General features: G+C 40.2%; 3 protein-coding genes across 6 annotated transcripts in view; 1 reads left to right on the top strand and 2 right to left on the bottom strand.

Annotated features, from left to right (window-relative positions):
• PARN (poly(A)-specific ribonuclease) overlaps positions 1-7,568 on the bottom strand; it is a 40,001-nt gene extending 32,433 nt beyond the window's left edge. Inside the window, exons 1-11 of one of the 2 annotated variants that reach the window (XM_054270676.1) lie at positions 7,505-7,568; positions 7,150-7,227; positions 6,235-6,314; positions 5,817-5,884; positions 5,645-5,726; positions 4,941-5,001; positions 4,471-4,636; positions 4,193-4,258; positions 3,395-3,433; positions 1,543-1,585; positions 833-913 (exon numbers count right to left, since the gene is read on the bottom strand). In XM_054270676.1, coding sequence (XP_054126651.1) covers positions 833-913; positions 1,543-1,585; positions 3,395-3,433; positions 4,193-4,258; positions 4,471-4,636; positions 4,941-5,001; positions 5,645-5,726; positions 5,817-5,884; positions 6,235-6,314; positions 7,150-7,227; positions 7,505-7,523 — 783 coding nt within the window. In that variant the 5' untranslated portion in view covers positions 7,524-7,568. Of the gene's footprint in view, positions 1-832; positions 914-1,542; positions 1,586-3,394; positions 3,434-4,192; positions 4,259-4,470; positions 4,637-4,940; positions 5,002-5,644; positions 5,727-5,816; positions 5,885-6,234; positions 6,315-7,149; positions 7,228-7,504 lie in introns of those variants that run through there. The other variant, XM_054270677.1, reaches the window with a different exon arrangement.
• A 91-nt stretch (positions 7,569-7,659) lies between these two features.
• BFAR (bifunctional apoptosis regulator) lies at positions 7,660-16,851 on the top strand. 3 transcript variants are annotated; one of them, XM_054270678.1, is made up of 8 exons: positions 7,660-8,083; positions 11,505-11,835; positions 12,646-12,844; positions 13,169-13,338; positions 13,957-14,101; positions 14,379-14,549; positions 14,992-15,194; positions 16,167-16,851. In XM_054270678.1, exons 2-8 carry the CDS (start codon positions 11,570-11,572, stop codon positions 16,357-16,359), a joined length of 1,347 nt encoding a protein of 448 aa, XP_054126653.1. In that variant the 5' UTR covers positions 7,660-8,083; positions 11,505-11,569; the 3' UTR covers positions 16,360-16,851. The 3 variants fall into 3 exon arrangements, with proteins under 3 accessions (XP_054126653.1, XP_054126655.1, XP_054126654.1); XM_054270680.1 differs by lacking the exon at positions 7,660-8,083 and adding an exon at positions 10,185-10,355; XM_054270679.1 differs by lacking the exon at positions 7,660-8,083 and having other exon boundaries at positions 10,770-11,835.
• A 1,048-nt stretch (positions 16,852-17,899) lies between these two features.
• Positions 17,900-27,227, bottom strand: PLA2G10 (phospholipase A2 group X). The gene is made up of 4 exons (XM_054270830.1): positions 27,097-27,227; positions 22,518-22,680; positions 20,992-21,098; positions 17,900-18,580 (listed from the first exon to the last, which is right to left on the bottom strand). The coding sequence occupies exons 1-4, from the start codon at positions 27,143-27,145 to the stop codon at positions 18,420-18,422; spliced, it is 480 nt and encodes a 159-aa protein (XP_054126805.1). The 5' UTR covers positions 27,146-27,227; the 3' UTR covers positions 17,900-18,419.
• Positions 27,228-27,715: the final 488 nt, after the last annotated feature.

Genomic DNA, 27,715 nt, shown 5'->3' with positions numbered 1-27,715 from the left:
CAAGTAATACCCCCACTAAAAACCCTACTGTAGTAGTAAATTGCTCCCAGCCTGCCTTCTGGATAAAGAGGTGTCATATTAGTTAATGTCTCTTTAGATATCTCTTTTTCTCTTAAAAGGATTTCTGCACAGATGTATTATTTGCTCCACCCAAACTGATTTTATCTTGATATATGAAAGCACAAATCATTGGAGTTTGATCAGGAACTCCCACAATTCAATTCTTATGACCGCCTGAAATTTGCATCACTCAGTAAGCAAAATAAAAGTCTAATAAACAGTGAGAGTGTCTGAATACACCAGGTGTGACCTCCTGGTCAGTTTGTTACCACAGCAGTAGTGTACAGTGTAGGTCTATCAAGAAATGACACATTCACTGCACAGGACACTAACTCAGCCTGCCAAGAGCAAGCAAGCTTTGTAAGAGAAGGGGAGACTGAAACCAAACCATGTAACAACTTGCTCAAGAATTTCTGCAAGAAACTGATGTTTCCTCTTACTGGGACACACTTTTGTGAGAGCAGAGAGTCATATGAGGAGGTAGTCACTACTCCAGAATACTCATTCAGTATTCTGATTTTTAAAAAAATTCAAATTTAAAAAAAAATTCAAATTCTGATTTTAAAAAAAAACTTTAGAGTGTCTTGCAACTCTTTTTGCTCTGTTGCAAGGCCTAAGTTATCTGGTAGATTTTATAAAAGCAAATTCAGCCAGTCACAGCAAACTAAAGGGAAGCAATACCAAACCCTATCCCACATTTTTGCATTGCTGAGTGAAGTCAGAGATTCTCACCCTTCCTCTCACACAAACTAATGGAATTGAATTTATTTACCTGCTCTTTTGCTTGTTTCTGCTGCTCTCTTCTTTTTCGTTCCTCTTCATCCACCTTAGTAATAACAATATATCTCTCCTTCTAAAACAAAAAATGTGTAGTTTGAGGAATGACACTGAAAAGTTCAGATTTAAGGCTGCTGCAAGTTTCTGTAAATTTACATTGTAAAGAAAACTGTCATACCTCAGCAGCAGTCACTTGGCAACACAGCTGTTTCTATTGTAGGCACCACATTATCACCTACTCCCAGAAGCCTGTTTTAGAAAGCTGGATTTGCTTCATCCACCAAACCTAATTTTTCCTAAACCCACTTTTTACTTCTCAAAACAGATTATGAGCATTTCCTTGTAAATAGTTTGTTTCAAATACCTTTTGAAGCAGAGATCTATGCTGGGAAGTGAGGACACAGCACATGATGCTGCTGGTTTTCCTCTGAGATCACAACCTGAACTAATACTGCATATCAGACCCACTGTATTTCAAAACACCTTTTAGTATCCATTTGAAAAGCAATATTAAGGCACACAAATACATGCCCATAATCCACATGTTGGTCAGATAGAAACTAGTTCACTGTATTCAATTTAAAATGCTTTAAATTTGCATAAAAAAGCTCAAGTTAGATCTAAAAATCAAAGAGATAGTGAAACTGAGAAATATAATTTCCTTTCAACAGAACAAATGTTAGAGGCAGTAACAGGCTTAGTTACCTTATCTGACTCCAGAGTTTCCACGTGGATACCTTTTGGATACCTACATCAAAACAAATGAAAAGTAAATATTAATAGTTATTCACTTGACATTTAGCATATTGAAACCACAACAGTAATTTAGTAATTCATGTTTAATTATTTCTATAAGTCTTAGGCATAAAAGAACTATTACACGTTTCTCTTTAATGTTAATTGTGCAAAATTTGAAGCAATAGGCTAATTTAACTGGCCTCCTTACATTACCTAACAGTAACTGGCACTTACACAATTTCCCATGCTATTGTGGAACCTGTAATTTCTCATTTTGGTGATATTAAGTAAATATCATCTAGATATTTCATCACAAACTAGAATCTTTGCTTTCAAGAAATCCAAAACAAGAATGCTCTCATTTACTCGCAACTCCAAGACAGCTCCTTTGAAGATGGCATCTTTTTAATACATCACTTATTTGAGGACTTATTAACAACCCTGAACCTTCTGCTACCAGCAGATTTTAGTAGGAATTATTAACTCAAATGTCATCACCTCTGCTACAGGGTTGCATCACATCACTACAATCCCATTTAATTTCCAAAATAACACCATACACAGAGCATCCAACTGATAGCAAAAGTAAGAGAATATTGCCTCTTCCTGCTTAACCAGTAGCAATTACTCTCATAATCTCATTATAATAAACTAACCACAACTGTGCAACCACTTCAGAATCAGCAAGTTGCCTTGGCCTCTGGCTACTCCCAGGATCAGTACTGGAGAGCACACTCCAAACACTGCTGTGTCCTTTCCACCCTGATTTCTCACACAGTTTTGATCTTCATCTCATTTATGAGCTGCCTCATGCCACAAACCATGGATGCATCAAAACACTGATGCACAAGAGAATACTTCAATAGAGAAAAACCTGTGAAGAGGTCAGGACACAAGGGCAATCAATAACTTCACTCTTCTGCTTTAATTAACTCCATGCTACCTTCACAGCTTGGCTTTCTCTCTCCAATACACACACACACAGTGTACACAGCTGTGCTCTCATAAAGCAACACTGCTGAATGTTAAAAAACCACAAGAACACATTCTTCCATCCACTCAGGGAAGATGCAAGGATAAGTATCAGACAAACATAAAGCTACATGCTACAGGAAGCTATAGACATGTTTAAAAATGATGCTGAAAAATTGTTGAAAACACAACTGCTTTTTTTCAGATTAGTTCTCGAGCTCACTTCTTGAGATCCCATTTTCTAGAGAGAAGCTTTATTTTATCTGCTTCCAGTGTAAGTATCAGAGTGCCAGATTCAGTGCTGAAACACTGAATTAACTAAACAAACAAAAAAAGACTTGCATATTTTCTACATCTTACTGCTGCAGTCAGAACAGTGAAAATCTTACTCTAAAGCCTTGGAGTTTCCCCTTAAGGCCTTAAGAGATACATTCAGGCAACATATGAAGTTATCAGAAGTGCTTATGCTTGGCATCCAACAGAAAACTATACCCACACCAGTACCTACCACAGAACTGCTATTTTTTCAGTTCAAGCCAACAATCTGTACAAGCACATGCACTTTCTCCTCACTAAAAACCTGCCATGCTGCATTTGTTACATAATTCTAGGCTGTGTGCTGATCTACTCAGAGATTTTACACAGTATAAAACAAATACTAGGCTTTAATATCTAAATTAATCATCACAAATAATTTAATGTAATTCAGAACATTACAGAAGTCTTCTTTTAAAAGGAAAAATAAAGTCTAAATCAATCACACCAAGGTTAAGTAGATATATCTTACCCAGATTTCTTATCAAAAGTACTAAAAATATACAGTAAGGCAGTATTACCAGTAACTTACTTCCAGCTCAAGGTCTGATAAATTAATTTCCTTTGAAATCTAAAAACAAAAGACAATCATGTTACTAATAATCCTTTTACAGAGTGTCTCCTAGGAGTGATTTCCAGTTTAAGCTGACTCTAAGTGTTCATTTGTAGAAAGTTTTTTAAAGCAAGAGTCACTGCTAGCAGAACTATAGGCTAGGAAGAGATTTACTGAATTCTGATGTTCAGCTGCCAAACTGTAAAAGCATTTACATCATGTTTTAAAGTTACCCATGTATCCTCTCCTCAGAGAGTATTGTGTAGCCATGATCCCTCAGTACAGACACAGTGATGGTACCTTATCCCCAGCTTCACCAGGTTCTACTATTCCTAAATTAGTCTTCAAAAAAATTTTTTTAAATAATCATACTCTCCAAATATCTAGTTTCCAAAGCTAAATAGAATTTTGGGAAGGAAACCTACTTCAAACAGTCACACACTGCCAACTGAGAACAACTAATAGTTCAACAGATTTTAGAAGTTTCTTTATAAAACGCATCTGGATCACTTCAGCAGTAACAAAAGGCAGCTCACACATACAAGACATTTCTTGACTATAGTTAAAATATTTTGCCACTAGATACAGAAGTTACAGCTCAAAATAAATTACAACCCCTGTATATATTACCACGTATTCTCAACATTCAAAAATTAGTCAAATGTAGATTTTGATACAGTTAACCCAAGTAAACATATTCTTCCCTCTCACTCCCCTAATTTTATATGACCAAACTAAAAAAACATTTTTAGAAGAAATGCAATTTCAGAAACTGACCCTGTACATGGCTCCAGTTCCAAACTTTCACTTTCTTCATTCTTTAATAAGTCTTCTATCTGTTCCCTGGAAGAAACAGATTATTTGCTTCTGTATCTACTATTCTACTTTTTGGAAGTTTACAGCTCTCTCCAAAAGACAAGCAAATGCTTCATAACAAAAAGAGCAGGATTTTACAAACAGTCAAATAACAGACATGTCTTTAACATGTGAAAATATCACTACTGTTCACATTTTAGTTTTAACAACATCAGAGGATATTAAAGAGGGTTACTTACACTACTTTCTCTACAAATTTTTTCTGATCTTCAGGAATTGTTACAGGGCACTTTGTGGAATTAGGAGAAATGTATGACAGAGATCCCGCACCATTGGCTTGAGAACGTTTTTCATCATACTGTTCCCTTAGCTGTCTCTCTTCTTCCTGATTTAAATATGGAATTCCTAAGGAAAAAAAAGGAAAAGCTCATAATAATTAGAGACTAATTAGGAATGCACAGGGATTCAGGCATTTGCCTCTGTTACACCCCTGCAGACTGAAAGCAAACCCTTCCCTTCCAGTGATTCTTAGAAAGGGAGTTACCATTGGCACAACAGTAGAGCAGGTAAGAATAATTCAAGAACTTCATTATGTGTTAAGACAGTATCATGGATGGCAGCCTTTTTTCTTTTGCAGAAAACAATGAAAGGTGTCATCACAAATTTTGCAGGCATTGAAAGAAATTGAAAACAAACCAAAACAACTCACCATTGCGAAAAACTTTATTAAAATCAAATCCTTGGTTTGCTAAAAAATCTATACTTGAACTCTGCAACAAGAGAAAAAGGCTTTACAATTGGCAAAAGTAGCTATGGCATCAGTTAAGTTATTCTCACACTTTTTAACAAATTATACAAAGTCCAAAGCCAAGAACAACCAAGTTTGTGACCCCAAAGAAGCCACTGATAGTTGAGGCTCTGCTACTTTTCTTATTGAATTTCAACTTCCATAAGGTACAAGAACCATGAATATGGTAAAGGATAAAGGTGAAAGAACAAACTATGTGGAGAGAGGAAATAAAAGAAAGCAAAATGTGGTTCACGAGAACAAATCTGAAACCAGAAAAATGTTGGCAATTGCCTAGGAAGCAGTGAAAGCAAGATTAGCAGATGGGAATAAAGGATTAAAAAAGCAAGGAAACTGGAAGTTCAATGAGAAGAGGGAAAAAATAGAATCATCTTGCCAAGTTTGGAATATTATCTCAAATTCCAGAAATCACACAAAACAAGATTTAAAAACTAAAGTCAAGGACATTCCCTTAAAGCTCCATTTTTGTGATTGCTCTTAACTGATGCTTATTTATTTTATAAGAAAAAAACCCAACCCAGAAATTTACATTTTTCTACCTTTTAAGCTGAAGTTTGTTTGAGGTATACCCTAACCAAATAGAATTAAACTGTTTTTCTACTAACCTGACAGACAAACTTGACATCTGGTGAATTTCTGTTAAAGGGTTTTGGAAAAATATAGAAATTAAATGACTTCATTATATACCTGTAGAAAAGATGAGTTACATGTCAATACAGCTTGTCAGTACTTAGAAAATCCTCAATTAAGAAAACAAGAAATAAGAGAATAACATACTTTTCTTCTGTGTCATCATATTTAAAAGTGCAAAGGCCAAACTGAAAGAGCAAAAAATCCATGGAATGCTGTAAAATGAAAGAAAAATTTTGCATGAGAATAAAACGTACACATTTAAACATTACCAGGGTGCATCCAAATATGATTTCTCTCCATTTCAAAATAAAGTGAATCTTCTTAACTAATGTTTGTTTTACTGGTAATTTGAAAGTAGACACGCCAGAGTTTTTCTGCTAGTTTTCATCCCCATTTAATCATCTTACTATTGGCTCAAGATAACTTTAGTATGCAGTTCCATTCCACAAAGAGACAAGAACTGAGGGAAGTTCCATCTCTCTTTCCTCCTGCTGGTCACACAAACAAGATGCTGCACCAGCGGCAGCTTCAGTTTCCATTTTAGTCCATGTTAAGACTTTACCTTTTTAAGTTTCTGATACCTTTCTTCTGGAGTGTCAAAGCCATTTGTTAATGCACTAACTGAAGGCCCATCACTGATCCCTGAAAAAGCAGAACATATTTTGCTTTGGGTAAGCTTTTCAAAATTAACTACAGCAAAGAAATGCAACAACTGGCAATTGCTTTCACTTAAACCATGTATTACAATTATTTAATTTGAGAAAAATACTACTGCAATAAGCCACTAATTTTAATAGGGGCATTCTAGAATGAAAACTCTTCTGCAAAAGCTCTTTATTCTGGCTCCTATTCAATATGTCAGTAGCAGCCAAGACCTACAGTACCCTAATGTAAATGGGCTTCACAACACAATGTAGGATCAAAGCCAAACTAAAAATGGGAAGAGTGTTACCCAGAGATTTATTGAATAACTTAGTCACCTTAAGCACTAAGCAACAACTGTACTTCCACAACCACCACATGTAACAAGACCTAGTCTCATCAATGAACAGAGCTCTGCATCCCAAAAGCGAAGTACCGACTGAAGCATCTCTCTGCTGCACATACCCTCAGGGTTTCACATTCTTAACGCTGCCTTTCCCTGTCCAAACACTTGCAGCATCTCCATCACTTATCCCAATCCCAATGTGTGCTTTCATGGCACACACAAAACCTTCTGGGTATTTTACCTTGAGCTGCAACAACTATCAGTTGTCATGCTGAAGGATTTCTGTGGGAGTACAAGTATGACATGTATCTGACCAAAGCCTTGCTACGGCACGTGTAACAGGTGGTTTAATCACTTTGTGGTAGCTCAGCTTTAGCTTTTTCAAGCCAACTGAGACACACCACCGGAGCGAACTCGGGCACCGGGGTGAAACCACCTCCCCTAAGAGATTGCCAACAGTCCACAATGACAAAACAGGTGCAGCTGTACCTGAAAACTCTCCATCGATGGCCAGGAAGTCCGACTCTTCAATGGCTTCGTACACTTTGTTTAGGTTATCCTTAAAATCTGCGGGTAAAGGGTTAAAACACACTTGAGACTACAAACGACGTCCTCCGGCCGCCCGGCGCCCCTCAGGGCCTACCCGCCACCCCCTCAGCCTCGGGGCCGCGCCTCCCCGCCCAGGGCTGCGCCTCATGGGTGAGCGGGGCAGTGGGGACCCCTTCGCCATGAAGGAGAGGCTGAGGCCGGAGCGGCCGCCAGCCCAGGGCAGGGACACCGGGACACCGGGACAGCATAGCGCTAGCGGCACAGAGCGGGGACGCAGGGCCGGGTTGTCACTCACTGCTCCTGATCACCTCCATCCCGCGCCCCCGCCCGCCGGAGCTCGGCCCGGCACCGCCCGCCGCCGCCGCCGAGCGCTTCCGGGGCCGCCCCGCGCGCCGCACGTGAGCGCGCACGTGAGGCCGGGCCGCCGCCATTTCCTACCGGGGCGGAGCCCTCAGAGCCGCACCGCCCTGAGGGCCCGTGGGCTCGGCGCCTTCTGCAGCTTGGCTTGTGCTCCGAGCGGGCCGCACGACCGGAGCGGCTGCAGCAGGGCTGCTGGGGAGAAGGAAGTCTTACACCAGCCGCGGTTCTGTGGTGAAATGTCACGGATGTGGGCCTCGCCCTCAAAGCCAGAAATACGAAACTAACAGCAGCCAGGAAGAAGGCATGGGACTCTGCCTAGGAGATACTGGGAGGACGGTGGAGAACTGCTAGCGACGGTGCCTTAATGATGATAATTCCAGGGGAACTGGAGGCCGTGCTGTGTTACAGAAGGAGCGTTTTCCTTTAGAAGCGGCGCTTTGAGAGTTCGCTGCAGAAGAGCAGCAGGATGGGCCCGCAGCAGCGCCGTGCCAGCAAGAGCTGCCCCGGAGAGCAGGTGCTGCACAGGGACCCGGGGCAGGAGCTGTGGGCACGGGCCGCAGAAGAGTTCAGAGGTTGTGCTGCAGGGCTGGAGTTCACACGGCTCATAAAGCATCTTTTCCAGAATTCCGGCATAATGGAAACAAATGAAAAATTCTCCACAAATTGTGCGGGGTAATTTCTGCATACAGAAAAAGAGAAATAATTATGCAGGATGTAGTGGAGAGAGCTTTTAGAGATTCTTCCATATTAAGCTTTGCCTTTTCAGTATAAGCAATTTATTCAACAGACATGCCCTGCAATTCATTTAGTATGATTAAATGACTCCCAGTAAGATGTTAGTTAAAATGGCAGAGAAGTTTTTATTTTGCAGTAAATTGGCAGAAGCCTAAAATTTTTATGTTACTCCTCAGTTTTTTAAGATGCATTTCTGCACTTTTAAATTAAAGTGCTTATGACACTTTAAAGTGTTTGATAGCTGTTTTAGAAGCCTGACATTTTCCCACAAGTAGCTGACAAATCTGGGAACTCTTAGCTTCCCTCACCCACAAAATAAACTGTGAGTCAAACAGTAAGGTACTGTAATTAAGTACTTCAATAGGAGTTGAAGTACTATGTCTTACAGATTAGACATTTCTTACTTCAACAGGTATGTATTGTTATGTAAGCAGAAGGAGCACCTAAAAATGAGAGTGCAGTACAAGCAGTTAGTTCAAGATTCCATGGCCTTTTATATGTCAAAAGTTTTATAAACTGGAACAGAAAGACCATGTTTTCACATCATTCAAGTCTGCTGCACAGACTATCAAACACTTGTATGCTCTTTTACTTTACTGAACATTGAATGTGAAACTAAGTGAAAAGCCACAAAAAAGTAGTAAAAAAACTAGAACAAGTATTCTGGGCTGCATTTTCACCTTGCATACCAAGGTAGATCTAGATGCACTTCCTCAGATCTAGAAGAGCTTGAATTCGTTCATGCTAGAGTAGTTTAAAGATCTGTTGATTGGTTCTCTGGAAAAAAAACTAGATAATATGAGAGAGAAAACAATGAGAGACTATTTTCTTTCTTGAAATAGGCTGGAATAATTAAATGTTATTTGAACTGGACTTGTAGTTTGTATCAAACTGAAACAAAATCTTAAAATGTCACTTTTGACAGTTGAAAAAGTACGTCTCAGAGGTATACTTTAAAAATCACTTTATACTTTATATACTTTAAGAATCAATTAGGTTGGAAAAAACCTCTGGGATCATTGAGTCCCACGTGTGACAAACAGCACCATATCATTTGGACTGTGGCATTCAGAGCTTTGTCCGGTCCTTAAACGCCTCCAGGGACGGTGATTCCCCCACCTCCCTGTGCAGCCCATTCCAGTGTCTGATACCCTTTCCTAATGCCCAACCTAAGCCTGCCCTGGTGCAGAGTAAAGCTGAGTCCTGTCACTCGTTCCCTGGGAGAAGAGGCCCATCCCCACCTGGCTACGACCTCCTGTCAGGGTGTTATAGAGAGTGAATCAAATTTTTTTGGACTAGTCAAAAGAATTTCAGTAAGGGAACAGAGACTGATGGAGGTAATTGTGCATGTGTGGACTGACTCTTATGTGGTAAGAATAGTCTCTGTGCAGGATGCGGTAGCGCTGCGGTAAAACTAGCACCTGAAAGTATCATTTACTCCTAGGATTACACCTCGAATCTCCACTGTAAAATCAACCTTGAATAGTTTCTGCGAAGGAATGCTGCCTGGGTGCCTATTGTACCGTAAGCAAGCGTGCCTCAGTTCTCACGAATACAGAAGTGTGTGTATTCCCAGAAATGGGAGTGTAGCAGTGCCCACGTCCGGTGATAACGCTTGCAATGAAGGGCGAGCGGCGGCGGTGTGGGCCGGCGGCCGTGCTGAGGGAGGAGCGGCGCTGCCGCCGTGCTCCGGGGCGGAAGCGGCGGGGCGGGCCCGGCCCCTGCTCGGCCCGGGGCTGCAGCCGGGGTGCCGCGGGGCCCGAGCGTGTGCCCAGCATCGGGCTGGGGCCGCCCCGCCGGGAAACACCGCGGGCCCGGCCCGGCCCGGCCCCTGCTCGGCCCGGGGCTGCAGCCGGAGCGCCGCGGGCCCGAGCGTGTACAGGGCATCGGGCTGGGGCCGCCCCCGCCGGTCCGACCGGGAAACGCCGCGGGCCCGGACCCGCAGTGCTGTGCTTGAGGAAGCAGCGCGGGGTGCAGGAAACTGGAGCTGGGAAGAGACAGGAGAGGAGCTGGGAATCATTCTGCTGCTGCCTCTTGGCGCAGACTGAGCGGTGAAATCTTTTTCCTGTATTTTCCACAGAAATTCTCTTGCCTCTTTCAGGAAAACTAAATGAATATTTTTAGGGGCAAAATCTTGTTTTTATTTCTCCTCTTACAAGTGCTGTTTCAGATTTTAGAAAGCAAACAGCCTGTGCTTTGCCATGGAAATACAGGTTTGGAAGTCTAAGGATTCCAATTTCACTATCGGTTTCTGTTTTGAACTTGTGCTTTTTTCGTAATTTCTGTTTTTTACGTGATTGCTTGTTTACCTCTTCGTGCTTGATCTGGGTGAGAAGTTGGTAATTTAGTGGTAAGCAGGAGCCACAAGGTGGAGAATGTAATCATGTTTTGGTTTGTTAGTATCTGAGGAGAAAGTTGTCTAGTTCTTGGTATCCTCTAACATATACATGCGTGATGAGTGAATGATCTGGATCAGTGTTTTTCTTAAGAAATATACTGCTGACTAAGAGAATGGAGTGGGAACATCAAGCAAATATATTTTCTGTAAACTTGCAACCGTCTTAAACTCTTATCTGTGCATTTTCTGTAATGTTAACAAAGTAACTACAAGTAAAGTTAATGTGGAGTTTAGACCTTGGCTGACAAGGTGTGCAGATCAATCCCTTATGATTCTGAAGCGTATGACTTGGTGGATCAAACCTTTTTTTTTTGACATTGCCCAGCAATGTGTATCATTGACCTCTGTTAGTAATGTTTTATTCCATATGCCCTGAAAGAAGAGGGATGAAGTGAATTAGATCATTACATTATACTGGTATTTTATTTTTGTATCTGCTGATTATACTTTTTAATTATGTTTTATTTGACTGGTTTCTTTTACTAAAACCTTGACTAAAGCTACAGTCAAAAGTCATGTGAATCATAGTGAATTATTTTGTTTTGTTTCACTTTCATGTATTTTATAACAAGGGAGAAGAAAACATAGGGAGATTGAGCCCAGCTATTTACATCTAGAATCTGCTTTTGATTCTAGTTGGCAATGAATATATTGTTGAAAAAGTAGATCATGTTTCATTTTGGGGAGGACTGAGTTACTTAAAAAATTTAAAACCATTTGAGTGTCAAAAGCGGTGCAGTGATAAATCACATTGCTCACAATTCTAAACTTCTGTAATTGCTGTGTTCATGTTGCTTTGCAGAAGTAGTGCCTTACCTGGTTTGAAGATCTAAGAGAGCTTTCTGTTTGTGTAAGGCATAAAGGAAAATGGAAGAAGATGAGACTTCACCAGGGGAAACAGAGAGGGCAGAAGTTGAACCGAGTGCTGCTCCTGGCCTGGGCCGGCAGATATCAGTCAGTGAGTTCCTGTGCCACTGCTGCTACGACATTCTGATCAACCCCACCACCCTGAACTGTGGGCACAGCTTCTGCAGGCATTGCCTGGCCTTGTGGTGGGTGTCATCCAAGAAGAATGAATGCCCGGAATGCAGAGAAAAATGGGAAGGATTCCCCAAAGTCAACATCCTCCTCAGGTGAGGGAACTATTTTGTGAATGTCTTTTTTACATAAATGAAACCACAGAAATTAGCTGTCTGGTTTCTTGAGTTTGCTGCAGATACAGATAATTGGTAATCTGAACTGTCACAAAGAAATTTAAATTCTAAAGACTTTCAGATTGTGCACTTGTAATGAACTGTTCAAGCACATGGAATTAAGGGGTGGGGTTGGTTGGTTTTGTTTTCAGGTTTGTTTCAGGGAGGGCTTTCCCTTTCCCTGCTACATTTTTCGGGAGATGGAGAGGCAGGATCCTCAGTCTTGTAATATAGCTGGTTATTTTCTAATAATTCTGAGTTAGATGGATCTTGGATAATTGTATAGTAATTTCTATAATAGGAATTATCTATTGGAAGTGTGGTCATACTGCAGAACAAAACTGAAAACATCTACTTGCTGTCTTGAATTACTCACAAGTTGTTTTGTTAATAATACTTTATCTGGAGTTAATAATGTTTAAATAAGTAGATGGTAGGATTGATGGTAGGCTTTTATTTTGTCTTTTGTTTAGCATTTTTTAATAATTGAGGCTTGCCAGTGGCACACAGAATTCTAATTTTATATAAGAAATAACTTGGAAGTTATGTGATATTTTAGCTTTAGAAGCTAAGGAATATGTTTTTTGGCAGTGAGTGAAAAAATTCTAAGTTTACTAAGCTTTAATAACTATTTTTTCTTGCTTTTAAGTCTTTCGTAAAGGCTGGAAAACAAAAATCCAAAAATTACTTTGTTTTCTGAATATTAAGCCTCAGTGGTTACAGTATAATGACAAATATTTTTCCTATCAGGGATGTTATTGAAAAGCTATTTTCTGATGCCATTGAACAAAGAAAAGAAGATATTGAACAGAACAGTGATGTAGCACGCAGCTTAGCAACTTTCCAAAAGCATGGGAATGACCAGATGCCTACAGTTCCAAACACAGGAAGAATTAATCCTCGAGGAGGGTTTTTCTCAGGTGTTCTGACAGCTTTAACTTGTGTAGCAGTAAGTTTCATCTGGTTGGTTTTCCCTATTTGCTCCCTTAAGCATGCAATCAAATATTCTTAAATTACATGCACAGTAAAACCATTGTCAGCAAGAAGAGACTCCAGCTGGGCAGAGTAAGTAAAGTGGCCTTCAGAGCTGTCTGTCAGGAACTACAACTGCAGTGAACAGCAAATGGAAAATTAAATACTTTCTTAAAACCTGAATGTTCTAGTCTCCATGAAATGGAAGACTCTACGTGTGGAGCCTCTTATTGTGTGTTTATTTATATCATTCATGTATTTGCTTTGCAAGTAAAGGATCATTGTTTATTTATCTTTGTAGGTAGTTCTACTTGGCTATCACTGGAGTAGCAGAGAATTTGAAGATGATCTTCTTGTCCACAAGCCTGTTGCTAAGTGGACTGCTGAGGAAGTGATACTGTGGCTGGAGCAGCTGGGCCCATGGGCTTCACATTACAAAGAAGGATTTTTACTGGAGAAAGTAAATGGAAGGTGAGAGGCCTTGTGGTCAAGGACAGCTATTATGTGATTGGACTGTGACAGATTCATTAGGGGTGGTTTATTGTGAAATGATCATACTGTGTGACATAGATTGTGGGAATATTCTGCTGATGTATCAGAAGAAATTTCAGGAGAAATTTTAGCAGTTGCTGTTGAAAACTTGTAGTAGTAGATACTTAGCAAACTACCTGAAAATTTTCTAAGAACTTGTTAAAATGCTGACAATGCAGACTGAAATGATACCAAGAGTAAATCTACTGAGGGGTATTATCCACCCCTTGCACCTTTCCTTTCTTGTGGAAATGTGCAGGTGCTCTATGCATATGTATTCCACCCAAGAGCCGTGCTGAAAGCAGGCAAGAGGAAACTGGAAAAGAAGGAAATTTAAAACCCAGGCTCTGACATGCAGTTGGCATAGAACACTTGATAGGCAATGTAATGATGATCTTTTAAAGTTGGCCAACCCAAAGTATTCTCTGATTCTTTAACCCAAAAGGTGCTACCTTGTATCAGTAGCCTACTGTTTCAGTGTGCAGCTGTGTATATTTGTTAGTCATCTTTTTTGGTGAATAGGCACTGTTTACCTTCTTAATTCTTCTGCTTTTGTAGACTCCTCCTAACACTGACTGAAGAGGATTTCACCAAAGAGCCTTACAGCATAGAGAACAGTAACCACAGGAGAGCTCTTATAGCAGAACTGGAATGTGTGAAAACTTTAGGTGTTAAACCACCACAGAACCTTTGGGAATATAAGGTAAATTTTATATAAAAGTGTGTCATGTCATGTATATTAATTATTTTTAAAGTAATACCTTTAAAAGAAGATTCTCTTAAAACCAAGAAGATTCTCTTAAAACCAGGAAGAGTGTTAAAGTAGTGGAGTTACCTGTGTAAAAAACACTCAGTTTAAGTGACCTGTTGTATTGGGAAAAAACCCTTCAAAAACTGTTTGTCAGAAAATCTAAGAAGTGGCATGTCCCTTTCATATTATTTTTTTACTGATTGAAACTTAATAATTTGATATCTTTTAGGCCGTAAACCCAGGAAAATCACTCTTTCTTCTGTATGCACTGAAGAGTTCTCCAAGACTCAGTATGTTATACCTGTATTTGTTTGATTACACAGAAGCTTTCCTTCCTTTCATCCACACAATTTGTCCTATGCAAGAAGACAAGTATGAAGATACTGTCACAAAACTACTTGTAAGTATTCAAAACATCAAATATGCTGCTTGCTTTAGTTATAAGCATTTTAAGACTAGCGGCATAAAAACACATGATGTAATTATTCATAATTTCATCTCTACACTATGACTTTAAAAACAGCAGATCTACAGTGGTTCTTTGATTTTATTGTATGCAATCACCAGTGTTGCAGCCGTTACCTTTAATAGGATTGATTTTAGGCTTTTAAGACTTTAAATGTGTGAAACTGATTCTTCTGAACCTCACATGACTACAGAAAGTGATGTTCTAATCTAATGGAAATTATTGCATTACAGTATTACCTACTAGCAAGTATAATGAATTACTGCTTTCAGTGTGTAAAACCCCCAGCTTTTCAACAAAAGACTAGTAGAAATAAGCCAGTAGTAAGTAAGTTTAATAGAAAATTGATTAACAGTCTCTTTGTCCTAATTTACAGGACCTTAAAGATCCTTCTTGGAGGCAGTGGAGAGAATTCACTGTAAAGTATTTATTTTTGCCATACCAGCTGATAGCTGAATTTGCTTGGGATTGGCTAGATGTGCATTACTGGACCTCAAGATTTATAATTGTAAATGCCATGTTGCTCTCTGTTCTGGAATTACTCTCCTTTTGGAGGCTGTGGTCAAGAAGAGAATTGAAGTAAGTCTTACAAAGCTTGTGGAAGAGGGTGGGAAGTACAAGGCCTTAGAAAATAACAGCCTTACAATTTCCCAGTTGTTCACTGGAATGAGTGTCTAACCCAAAATCTGAGGTTAATAACATGTGAATCTGCATTCCCACATTTGCTGCTGCTTGCTCTTGAATATCTTTATTTCTGTGTATGCTTCCAAGGGTTTCTTAGAGGTGGTTTTTCTCATCAGATGTAGCAAATGTGGAAACAGCAAAAAGCATGTTCTTAACCACTGGGAGATATGAAACCTTACCTTGAGAACTGCTGTTATGGTGCCTGGTATTAGCTGTCAGCTGAGAACTAAATACATCAGAATTTAGTCATGATAGAGTGTAGTTATTATGGGATGAATCCTCAGAATCAGAAATAAGTTCACTTATACTGATACTAGTTATGATAATTTATCAGAATTTCTGTTTTCTGTTCCTACCTCAGTCTTAATTCAAGCATATTACTATTCTTGGTTGGTGTGATCTTTGGAATTGGTATGGGAGAAATTCTTGTTTTGGTTGTACTGGGTTTTCCCTTTGGGAGCCGATAGAGGGCAGAGCGTGCCCGGAACAGCGCAGGGAGCAGGGGACAGCCTGAGGCTGAGCTGTGGTGGGCACTGGAACCTGCCGGGCTGAGCTGTGGTGGGCACTGGAACCTGCAGTGGGCACTGGAACCTGCCGGGCTGAGCTGTGGTGGGCACTGGAACCTGCCGGGCTGAGCTGTGGTGGGCACGGGCACTTGCCGGGCTTTGGGGTCTAAGTGCACTGACCGTGCTTCCTCTTCAGATCTGCTGCTACTGGGTTCTAGGAAAGTTTTTCCTGGAGTGCAAAATTGATTTTAAAGGTACCCGAGGAAGGGCTAGGTAATGCAAAGCTGTAGCACCTGTTAGGTTTTCTGGGTAAAAACAAACCAGAAAGTTCCTCTAAGCCTTTCCCTTTCCTTTTTCACAGGACTATTCCTCACAGAATGTGGAGACATTTCTGGAAAGTCTCAACCCAGGGACTTTTTGTTGCCATTTTTTGGCCTTTTATTCCTCAGTTTGTCTGCAATTGTTTGTTTTACTGGGCCTTGTATTTTAACCCAGTTATAAACATTGATCTTGTGGTCACAGAGATCAGGCGTCTGGAGACACAAGTGCAGTGATTGGCATTGGAACTCTTGAGCTGTTTAGCTTCTAAAATGGACATTTTGAATAAACTTTGCTTTTCTTCTTTATGTACGTGGCAGTGAAAATCATGGATTATGTTATTTTAAACATGTGAAAAAGCTTTAAGATAAGTTACTCTTAAACCAGCTGATTCCAAATTGGAGGATGAAGGAAAAATGAATTTTCTGTTGGAAAAAAAAAAGCACATTCCTGTATAGCCATGTAAAACTCATACAGTCATCTCACCCTATTTGTACCAGATAAATTTCTCTATTCTGTCCTGAGCATTCTGTGTATTTTCGAGCCTGCCTTAAAGTCAGTGTCTTCTGCACTGCTACAGTGATTTCTTTCTTTTTCGTTTTAAACTTAGCATTTCATACCAGCAGTGTGTTCCTCAACTTCAGTTTGCCAAAGGAATGCCCTTCCTGGATAGGCTTGATGTTAGAAGAACTTCATTTATCTCAGTCTCCTGTACATGTAGCATTGTAATTGCCCTAGAGTTTCACAGTAGAGTTGTTCCAAAATTCCTGCAGCTGAAGGCAAAGGCTACTTGAATTTTCCTGTGTCTTGGAAAATGTGATAATTACCATGGAAATTTTTTATTCAGCTCAGTTAGACTTCATGAATAGCTCCTTTCATTCTCTCTTCTTGAATTCTGTTGCTAATTCTTAAATATGTCTTAAAAAGGATTATTTTGGAAAAGTGACCTGACACTGTAATTACTTATGGCAATATAATGTGTGTATCTCTGTCTGTGAGCAAATATTGACTGGAAAGTTATTTGTGTAAGCAGGATTGACATTTGTTAATGTATGTTCTTTGACTGAATCAAAAGGTAAGATTTTTTTTCAAGAACTTTGTCCCCTTGCAGTCTGCATTGGTTTGTTGTTTTGTTTATTTCATTTGTGTCAGTAATGTGAACTAAATTTGCCTATGAATATTTTTCATGATTAAAGATCACTCTTGAAATCTTCACTATTCCTATAGAGAATTTGGGTTTTGATTTTTGTTTGGGTTTTGATTTTATTTGTTTCTTTTAATATTGAAGTACATGTCATTAGCTTTGACTTGTGCAAACCTGTTCTTTAGCCCTGCATCTTTGAGTAAGTTGAGTTGGGTGAAAGCAGACATAAAACATTCCTGGATCTATAACTCTTCAAATCAGCAGGTACAAACCAGTGTATTATTCATCAGTTCAGGGTACTGATTTCTCTTCCCAAAGGGTTAAAAATATCTGTGAAGTGACCCTAGCTAAAACCAGCTTTACACCCTGATGAGGTGCATATACTTCTGAGCTTCATAAACTCTTGCTGTGCAGGATCAAACACTTGTGTGAAAGCCCCTTGGTCCCAACAACTTCTGCATTTTTTTCATGTTTCTGTTTTGGTGATGGTTTGCTTTTTTAAATCTGGCTCTAAAGTTCTAAGGGTAGAATTCCTCCCTGTGCTTGCAGGAAATTCAGGATATACATAGAGTAAGGAGTCTGAGCCTTATCAAAAAAACTCATTTAAAAGTATCTGTTTAAAAAACTCATTTTAAAAAGTAATTGCTAGAAAAAAACCCAATTATATGATTCTTCAATGCAGGTAGCATTACTCCAGGTGAATGAAATTCAACACTTCAATTAGGCTTTGTATTAAGTGTTTAATGTAGATGAGAGGGCTCTTTGTGCTGACACTGTCACTTCATGAACTTTTTCCAGTCAGTTCAAAGTTAACAAATGCTAAGATTTGCTAGTGGAGAAGTTTGATTTGTATCTTATAGCCAGTGGAGGGGGAATAAAAAGTTCATAGTGAATGATATTATCAATCTGAAAAATCTGTGAATCTGAATTAAACAAAAATTAACATTGTCAGTTACTCCTTAAGCTGATAAACTCACATTTCTATTTAGTGAATAATAAGTGCATGGGAGAAAGTAAATAACAGGAAAAATGTTTACATTGCCCATTTTGAGGTGGAGAGGCTGAGATGGAATGAAGGAGTATCAAGAAAGGGGAAAATCATTTCTTGTCATTATTGTGGCCAAAAAAAAGTCATTTTAGATTTAAATATATTCAAGAGTCATGTATCTGATACCTACACAAAGGCTGAATCTCACCACACAAAAAGTCTGGCCACAAAAGGTATTTTCTGTGGTAGGGAGCTTTAGAAAAACATTTGGCAGCTTCACGGTCACATTCACATGCCATTTTTTGACATTTATCTTCTAGTGAGTCTGAAAGAAAACACAGTGAGTTTGGTATTAGTCTGAAGAAATTAAAAATCCCCAATGGAATACCAAGAATTGCTCCCTCATGTTCCATATTTGCAGTACAAATGCCTTACATTTCAAGTGCAACAGGAACTGAGCTTTGGTAAGACTGAGAAGCTGTGCATCAGTCACCAATCACTGAGCTTGGCAGGTGAAAATACAACAGCCAGATAAAGTCTTAAATACTCTTCTTACAGTTTTTTAATAAAGGAACTCTGATAATTGATCTCTCTTTAGAAAGTGGTATGGGATCCTCTCTGCCTTTCCTCTTCCTCTAGTGAAACTGGATTTTGGGAAGATATTCCATTCACAGACCCTTTATAATCTACTCTAGGATATAGCATTAAAAATAATACATGGGATACATACATGGCATGCAAAGGTGTTCCATGTCCAGCCTAAACTGCCCACCTTTTTTATTAAGGGGTTCAGTAAGAAGTTAGGAAAACTATGTTTGTGATTAATCCATGTCTTGCCATGTTTGTTTTATAATTGTAGTGTTGTAACTTAACAGATTTCTTGGCATGAGTGTTTCTTCTTGGCATGAACATTTTCTTCTACAGCAATGTATTTTGGGTTCCGTGTGCCAACCCAGAAGTGTGTGGTTTTTTTCTCTCTGTAACTGTCTGTAAACTGAAGAATCCTTGATTACATTTTGTCTGAGTGTTTATCATTTTAAAAGCTTAGCCAAATCACTGCTTGAGATTTGTCCAGGAGCAGAACAAGTGTTCAGTTTTGTGAATGAACTCAAATTCTGCCATGAAAGAGAAGTATTCTTAATGTAAATGTGTTTATGCTGCAGCTAGCTACTCAGTAGCACAGGTAGCATGAACAACATGATAGGATAAAAAATGAAAACATGTTAACTGAGAACTATTGCTTCTTCTGTTCTTCTCCTGGTATTTGGCTCCAGACTTTGGTTTCCTGACACATTGCCTGATATCTTGGCCAGTATTTTGAATATTGTCAGGAGCAAAATCTTTACAGCCAAATAAGGGTGAACTGTGATGTGATTAATTAGTGTGAGAGATGTTTTGTCCATCTGGGGCAGGGGAAGATTTGAGCAAGTAGAGATTCTGAATGAGGTAGACACTTGGGCAAAGGAAAGATTGAATATGAAGGAGGAAAGGAAGCAATGTCCAAACTTTCATTTGTTTTCAGGTCAGGCAAATTCTAAATTGAGTATGAAATGAGAGGGTTTTGTGTTCTGTGTAAATGGCCAACTGTTGCCTTTAAACCATGGTAGTCAGAAACTCAGACTTGTTTTAAACAAGTTCATGTAAAGGGTTTTGCATTTCTGTAGTGCAAATAATAACCAATTTTTAAGCTCATTTGCATTCTAGGTAGAAGCATAAAATTATATGTAAAGTAACTGACTGAGCATCTGATTTTTAAAACAAAACAAGCAAACAAAATCCCAAACAGCACACAAACAAAAAACCAATATAAAAATGTAGCAAAAAAACCACCCTGTAAATATTTGGGGCTTGTGAGAAGCTACAGTTTCAATGAGTCTTTGAGTATATTGGAAAGCATTTGCTAAAACTTCAAAGAGTTATGAACAAATAATGCAAAAGAAAAGCTGCTTTTTCCTGTTAACCATTTTTTGGGGCTTTTCTTTCTTTGTGATTTCGTTGTCCTTCCCTTACCTCAGCATGGGAAGTATATTTTGGAACAATCCAACAAAATTTATCAGGATGTGGTTGGCAATTGTTGCAATTTGTACACTTGTGTTATGTAGATACTTTCAAATTAGTATTTGTTAATTTAACTTCCAGAAATAAACATACTCATCAAATATTTTATTACCTCATTGTTTGAAACTGTAACCTGTAATTATCAATTCATTCATAAATTGCAGCCATCAGCGCAACTGATCAGGGATAAATATGCCAAAGCCATGTCCTTTATAAACTTACAAATAGTGGGGAATATTTTCTGCTAAGAAGGGAAAACATCCTTTTTAAACTGTTACAATTTTCCTATCTCCTGTTTGTAGTTGCTCTCCAGCTGGAGCCTTGCAGGGAGTAGCATAACATGGGTTCCTCAGCAAATGTAAATGCTGAGTAAAAGGATGGTTCTGGTTATGTTTTCTGAAAAGGTAATAGATGCTTCTAGCTCTCAGTTTTGTTTGCTTATGTCAGTCAGAGGGAGGATTAAGAAGAAGAAACTGCATTCAGTTGATTGGTTTAGCTGTGCTTTCTGGAGGCACAGTGTATCCTGGCAAAAAAAAAGTTACAAAAGGAAGGATGGTAAACTAAGAATTTTACAGTTAATTAAGAAAATACCTTTCTAAAGAGATAATTAATAGAAGTAAGAAACAACCAAACCAAACAAATAACCCAACACCAAAAAACTCCCAAGTGCTCACTCACCACACACAGCAGAATTGTCTTTGCATTCCCAGTGGTAACTTTCAGTTTTGGGCTGGCACCCTGCTTGTTCTGCCCTCCCATAGCAGCAGTCGTGGTGAAAGCAGCACCTGAGAGGAACAGAGATGCTGATCTATGGCCACACGGTCTGGTGGGGTTACTACAGCTGTGGACTTATAAAACACTCAACATCACTGAGTGTCCAAGCATTACCTGCTCAGGAACCAAACCAGGGTCATGGTTTAAGAGATCACCTGGAAAAAATTACTACTTTTTCATGTAATAAGTGATGAGAAAAATGTCTGATATGCATTGAGCTAATTGAATCCTCAGAGCATTCTCAGTTACATGTGAGAATGCTTTTCTCCTAGCCCCCTTCCACAAAATGAACTGCTAGCTCATTATCATCAGAAAATGTGGAAAGTTGCTCAAAATTGTTTCAAAATTGTTCTTGTCATAATTGGCACAAAGAATTTTTAGGCTTTCTATTGACATTGTGAAACTGAACAGTACAGATAAGAATTAATGGCATTTAATGCTTAAAAAAGGCATTAAAATGTGCTGGTGTAGTGTCTCTGCTGTGGAATCATTGCAAGCCCAGAAAAGCAAGGAGAGGACCTGTAATGATGCAGCTTTTTGCTGCAAACTAATGACATCCTTTCTTTTTGACTTTCTGGAAGAACTGGGTGTATCCACAAAGTATTCATTCATTCATTCACTCATTCACTTTCCTCCTGGCAGACTAAAACCATCAGATTGTAGTAGGTAGATGGTGTTTAGGTTGCCTGAGGAACTTGTGTCTGCAAAAGGAAAAGTTAATGCTGTGAGCTCTCACTTTGCAATTACTGTTTTTCCTGTGCTTATTAAGTAATTACTTGGTCATTCCCCACAAATCATTGTGTAAAGATCCTGTGGTACATAACAGCTGAACAACACAGCTCAGTAAATCCATTTTCTGCATAGAAATTTTTTAAAAACCCCAAACCACACAACAACAAATCCAGAACAAAACCCAAAATCATCTTCTTGTCATTTAATGTTCAATTATAAGTTACATTGATGATAGTCAGTATGCTGTGATTTAGTACTAAATGGAAAGGTTTGGGTTTTAGAATTATTTTTCAGTAGGTTGAATTTTGCATAATTCTTCTGTATTATTTTGAATACTAATAACATGGAAGATGTAAAATCAAAAGGTTTTTTATTGCCTTTGTTTTTTAGTTTTTACTTTAGATAACTTCAATGTTTGAACTTTAAAGCTTCTCCAACAAGACTTCAGTTATTTAACTCTTTGCTGAAACACAACAGTAAAGAAACTCAGTTGTACTGTGAATCCTGTACTAATGCAATGAGAATTTGAATTAAAGGCAAGGTTGTGTATAGCACCACAGTTTGAATGCCTCAGAATTTCTTAGCAATCTGAGCAGTGTTTAAACGCAGTCCCCTCTGTCAGATAGGGGTCATTTATATTTTAGTCCCTTTGTGATCTGCATTGGGCACTGAATCATTGAGATCAGCAGTTGTCTCACCAGTCCACTCTGTCCATGGGCCATCCCTTTCCCCCCAGGCCGCAGTAGCAGCCGTAGCGCAGGAAGGCGAAGGGCGAGCGCCCCGTGCTGCACCTGATGGCTCCGGCCAGCTCCAGGATCCCCCTTCGGCTCCTCACACGGCCTTCAACAGTGCCCTTAGAAACTGCAAGAAAAACTGGTATTGACTCCAACATGCAAATATGGAATAGTTGGGATTGCTTGGGTTTTTTAAAGAGTTGATAATAAATGACAGTACTTGAAAATAATCCGGTTTGATTTTTGACACTTTGGGGCCACGCTGCATGACCCAGTCCATAGTGAGCAGAATACTGAGCCCTGAGAACAGCTGCAGTGGTTACATGGAGGCAGTGTACCATGGCAGACCAGTCATTTCCAGTCTTCCAGCTGCTGAGGGCCAGCATGTGTTCTGTGGCCCAGGCCCACCCAGTTGCTAAGATTAGCTGCTCCAGTGTTTTCTCTTTTACATAATGTGCAGTTTTGCCCATATGATTTTGTAGAATGTAGTGCTTTACATTGGAAGGAAAAGGTCCTTTATGATAGGGTTTTGGTTTCCCTCATTTTTAGACAAAGCCAAATAACTGGTGGGGATGGTGTGGTGGATGTAAGGCAGGGAAATAGATGGGTGCTTGGAGTTTTTTCCAGGGAAATGAGAAAGGTGAGGTTTGTTTATTTTCCTGTTTACTTTTGTTTGGGGTTGTTGCTGTTGAAGTGATTCTCACTGTTATTTCTCCAGAACAAAATTTACTTTAGGATCTCTATTTTAACCATCCCATATCAGTACTAAAGCAAGAGATCCCAAGCAGCAGAAAACTGTTGAGACTCTAGGTGACATTTTTAGGGGTTCATGTCATGCTGAGAGATTGAACTAACACACTGAAGACCCCACTGGTGATGGGGAGCCTCTCCTTGCAGTGCAGGCTCCAAGCTATTTACAGCAAATTTTAAGAAGCTGAATGGCTACAAAACAAATTCATTTTAGAAGGCTTCTGATTAGAGTTTCTTATTAATTAAACTAATTACATATTTTGGTATGGGGAGAACAATTTATAAACCTAAACTGCAGTACTAGTTACAGATTCCAAAAGGCATTAAGATTTAATAATTGATAATACCTGTGATGGAGACAGACAGCAGAAAAAAAATAAACTTCATTGTTGAAGGCTTTGATGGTTACTTTCCTACAAAATAACTATATGATTATGCAGTTTTTACATAATCTGCATAAGCACATAATCTATTATAATAGCATAATAGAGTAACCTTTTGTAATATATTATATCATAATAGATTATATGATTAACTATAATCAGTTAATGGAAAATCTGACAGAAAAAATACCGGTCCCTGCACACTTGAGTAACTTGAAATGTGTGGGATGCTGGTGACCTCTGGCACCTGTAATTTCATGAAACAGTGGAATTTAAACACCTCATGAAATCACCTCAGTAAGAAATACAATTGGTTTATGTGTGAGAATGGTAAAAAAAAACACTTTAGGAAGAATCTGAGGCAGCATCACTTTCCTGACTGGTGACCACTCCCAGATCTTGTCTCTCCTGCTTTCTGGGCATGTGATCTAGGGGCAGAAGTGTTGAAACAAGGGTGTTTAAACTTGCGCATGCAGCTTTGGCCATTGATTAAAAGCAATCATATCCTGAGGAATTAAGAAAAGCTTCCTTGCTATGTAGTTGATTACAGTTTCATTTCAAAACTGCTGAGTTGGCACTGAACTTCCTTGCTGAGACAGTGCCCAGGATCTGCTGTGCCTGGCTCCTGTTCCTGAACATCACCTGTATGTTTAGTGGGAAGTTTTGGTTCTGGATAGCAGAAGCATCCATTTGGGTATAAACAGATTTGTTTTATGATAGCATTGAGAGTGTTATCTTCGCTGTCAGTACAAGTTCAGTAAATTCTGAGCTGAAAACCCTGCAGTAAGGTCACAGCATTACAAGTGACAATTGATTATGCTCTTCAATGTCAGTAATGGTTACTCTTGTAGACAGCCAGTAATGTCTGCAGGAACCATGGTTAATGGCAGAGCTGTGTTTGCTCTGCGTGACCTTGGGGATTCTGAAAAAAGTGAAGAATTTTTGTGTCTCAGTTCCTGGTAACTGGGGAAGGATTATGTAGGAGAGATACAAGTCATTAAGAAGAAAATAAGAATTTCCAAATCTTATTCCTGGTTTCATCAGAGGATTGTTTGCTAACTTGGGACAATTCCCAGTCCCTTGATTTAAATCCATGACAAGTAGAAGTGATGAACTCTCTGACCTGAGGAGCTCAAGTATAATATGCCATGTGTCTTAAAGCAAAGGACATAAACTTTTTGTCCTTGTAATATATTTGTGTTACAGCATCTGGACATCCAGTTGTAAACCAGCATGGCACAGATACTCTGAATGTGATACTCTGTTTCAACAGCTTTATGAGCTGAGTTAATAAAAGCAATGAAATACCATCTGAGAATGCACAGAGCTATGGAAACAATCAGAGTATCAATATGTTGATGATGATAGTATATATGCTGGTTTGTGGATTTAAATAGAATTCTTAAGCCATTCTTTCAAAGACTGAGGGTACAGAAACATTTTTTATGGTAAATACGTTTAAAATTTCCTTTAGGGATATCTCTATGCAGTCATAGTGCTCCAGTAGTTCTGAACTTGAAACTTGGGAATAAGCAGACTTTGTGATGCATTTCCAAAATCTTGCAAAAAATAACTGTATGCCTTATAGAAACCTTAGTTTTTGTTTATATTTTTACCTCTTGTTTCATAAGCCATCAGGAATGGCCTTTTTCACCTCATTTTATTGCCCACACAACTTAGATGCTATCTCCACAAACTCTGGTCACATGTAAATTTTCTGAAAGGTTAAATTTGCCTGTCTTGATACTTTGGACCAGTTGGGAAACAGGTAAATTGCATTTCCCGTGCTGGTCACTGCCCACGGAGTGGGTGACTGAGGTGCCTGACTCAGAGCTATCGGAGCGCAGCCAGGCTCTGTAATGAGCACTCCAGGCTGGCAGAAACACTGATTTCATTGCTTTCCTTAGTGTTCTTCTGGGGTTTGTCCCATGCAAAGGATGGAGTCTGGAGGATGATCAAAATGCAGAAGGAATCAAAGGGGCAATCTGAGGTCAGGAAGTAGAATTGGGGCAGGGAGCTTGGTGGGCCCTAAGTTGGCCCCATTATGCAAGCACCTTACCTTATGGGCTTTAATCACAGGACTGCCTGCCCCAGACCCTGCTCCATTCTGTGCCCAGAATTTGTGCTAGGAATTAATTGAGGCTCTTTTTTTTTTAGGATCCTGCTACTTGCAAGATTTGGTGTGGTGAATTTGCAAATTATGTTGGAATGTATAAAAAAACCTGCACGAGAATCTTTTCCTTAAGGCAGCTGATTGCTATTCTGGAAGATAGGATTTTATCCCTACAGCTGTCACAATGGTTCAGCATGAGGTTAATTTAATCACTTTAAAACAATGCCTATTGATGTTTACAAATAGTAGGCTCCCAACCTGCTGAATATCCTGGGGTTTGAGTACCAAGCTACCACAGCACTCAGTGAGAACCAGGCTTTGAGTAGTTGCAGTTCCACATAATTTTATGTAGTTGTAAGTTAAATCGGGTTCTACCATGTCACCATGGGAACCTAAAATTAGAGGATGCTTTTTTTTGTGTCAGCCCACATACCTATCTGAAAAAGAGGGACAATAATATAGTTTCAGAGAAATTAGTACAATCAGATAGTGTACTGATGAATACCTCAGAAAACCTATGAGGAAATGGACTGTGAATTGTTACAACCAGTCTTTAACACTGATTAATAAATAGGATGTAGGAGACAAAAAAAATAATTAAATATTTGCAAAGTGACTAATTGGCTGTGTGAAGGTGTGAGGCAGGGGTCCTTTAATTATATTCTCACATCACAACTCATTCATGAAGACTGATTCATTGTTCAGAATAACCCAGTTAGGGTTTTGTAGGCGATCTCAGTCCTAGCAATTCCTGCTTCTGAACTGCTTAGTAACTCAAGTGCTCCGTGCTCCGTGCCAGCTCACTCCAATACCCAGAGAAGAGCAGGGGTAAAGCTACTGACTTTATAGAAATATTGTTACTGCACGTGCAAGCTGCAGTCTGATTTGAAACACGGAACTTCGTTAGCAGAGTTGAACATTACCCATGAACTTTACAGAAGTCATGTGCGCCCCTCCAGCCCCGCTGCCGTGTGCGGGCGCGGTCTGAGCATCGGCCGGGCTGTCGGGGCAGCTCCAGCCGCCGCTGGCAGCGGCAAACCGGGGGTTCCCTTGGGCGAGTCCCACCCCGCTGTGCCCGAGCGCTGGCCCCCTGTCACAGGGACTGCTCCCCCTGGAACACAGGCACCTCCCGGGAGTGTTTGTCCTAACACTCCTTTCTGTACCCCTCTTCCCACCCGCCATCCCCGTCCGGCCGGGTCCGGCCAAGGCAGCGCATCCAGCAGAGCCCGCGGCCGCTGCCCCGGCGGGCAGGACCGTGTGGGTGCCGAGCCCCGGCCCGGGGCCCGGCTCTACTCACCGGCCGCGGGCAGCAGCAGCAGCAGCAGGAGCGGGGGCAGCGGCGCCATGGGCAGCGACGGGCGGGGGCGCGGGTCCCGGCAGCGGCGCTGTGCTCGGCGGCGCAGTGTGTAGGTGTGAGCCGCAGCCCGGCGGGCCGGCTATAAAAGGCGGCTTTCTGCCCCGAGCCGGGTCCCCCCGAGCCCAGGTCCGAGCTGTGCTGTCCATCTGGCCAGAAGGGAGGAGCTGCCGCTGGAGGAGCCGGCGGGAGCTGGGAGCTGTCACTCGGGCAGCGCAGCGCGGTGCAGGCACAGGGGTCACACCCCGCAGGTCTCCGATCGGGGCCGCCTCTCCGCTCCTCCGCACCTTCCTGCTCTGGCAGCTGTATTTTCTCTTTGAATTACAGCAGTTCCTTGGTAATTTCATCCAGATCTAGAAGAGGAAAGCAGGAACTGGGTTGTAAGTTAGTCTAGTGGTTAATTATAACCAGTGCTGAAGACGTGCTCTATCTGGAGTCTGCATCAGCCAGACTTCATCTACTGATTGCTCCTTTCCTTGGATGACTAAAGGACAACCAACTCCTAAACCGGTTGCGGGTATTTGTAGCTTGATAAAAACTTTTTAATTGTACCGCGAACAAA

The sequence above is a fragment of the Melozone crissalis genome, unplaced genomic scaffold (assembly GCF_028551555.1).
Source record: "Melozone crissalis strain CALT ecotype California unplaced genomic scaffold, PUWL_Pcris_2 ptg000012l_1, whole genome shotgun sequence".
NCBI classification, from domain to species: domain Eukaryota; kingdom Metazoa; phylum Chordata; class Aves; order Passeriformes; family Passerellidae; genus Melozone; species Melozone crissalis.
Note: the sequence above shows the minus strand (reverse complement) of the source record. Positions and strands in the feature narration are given on the sequence as shown.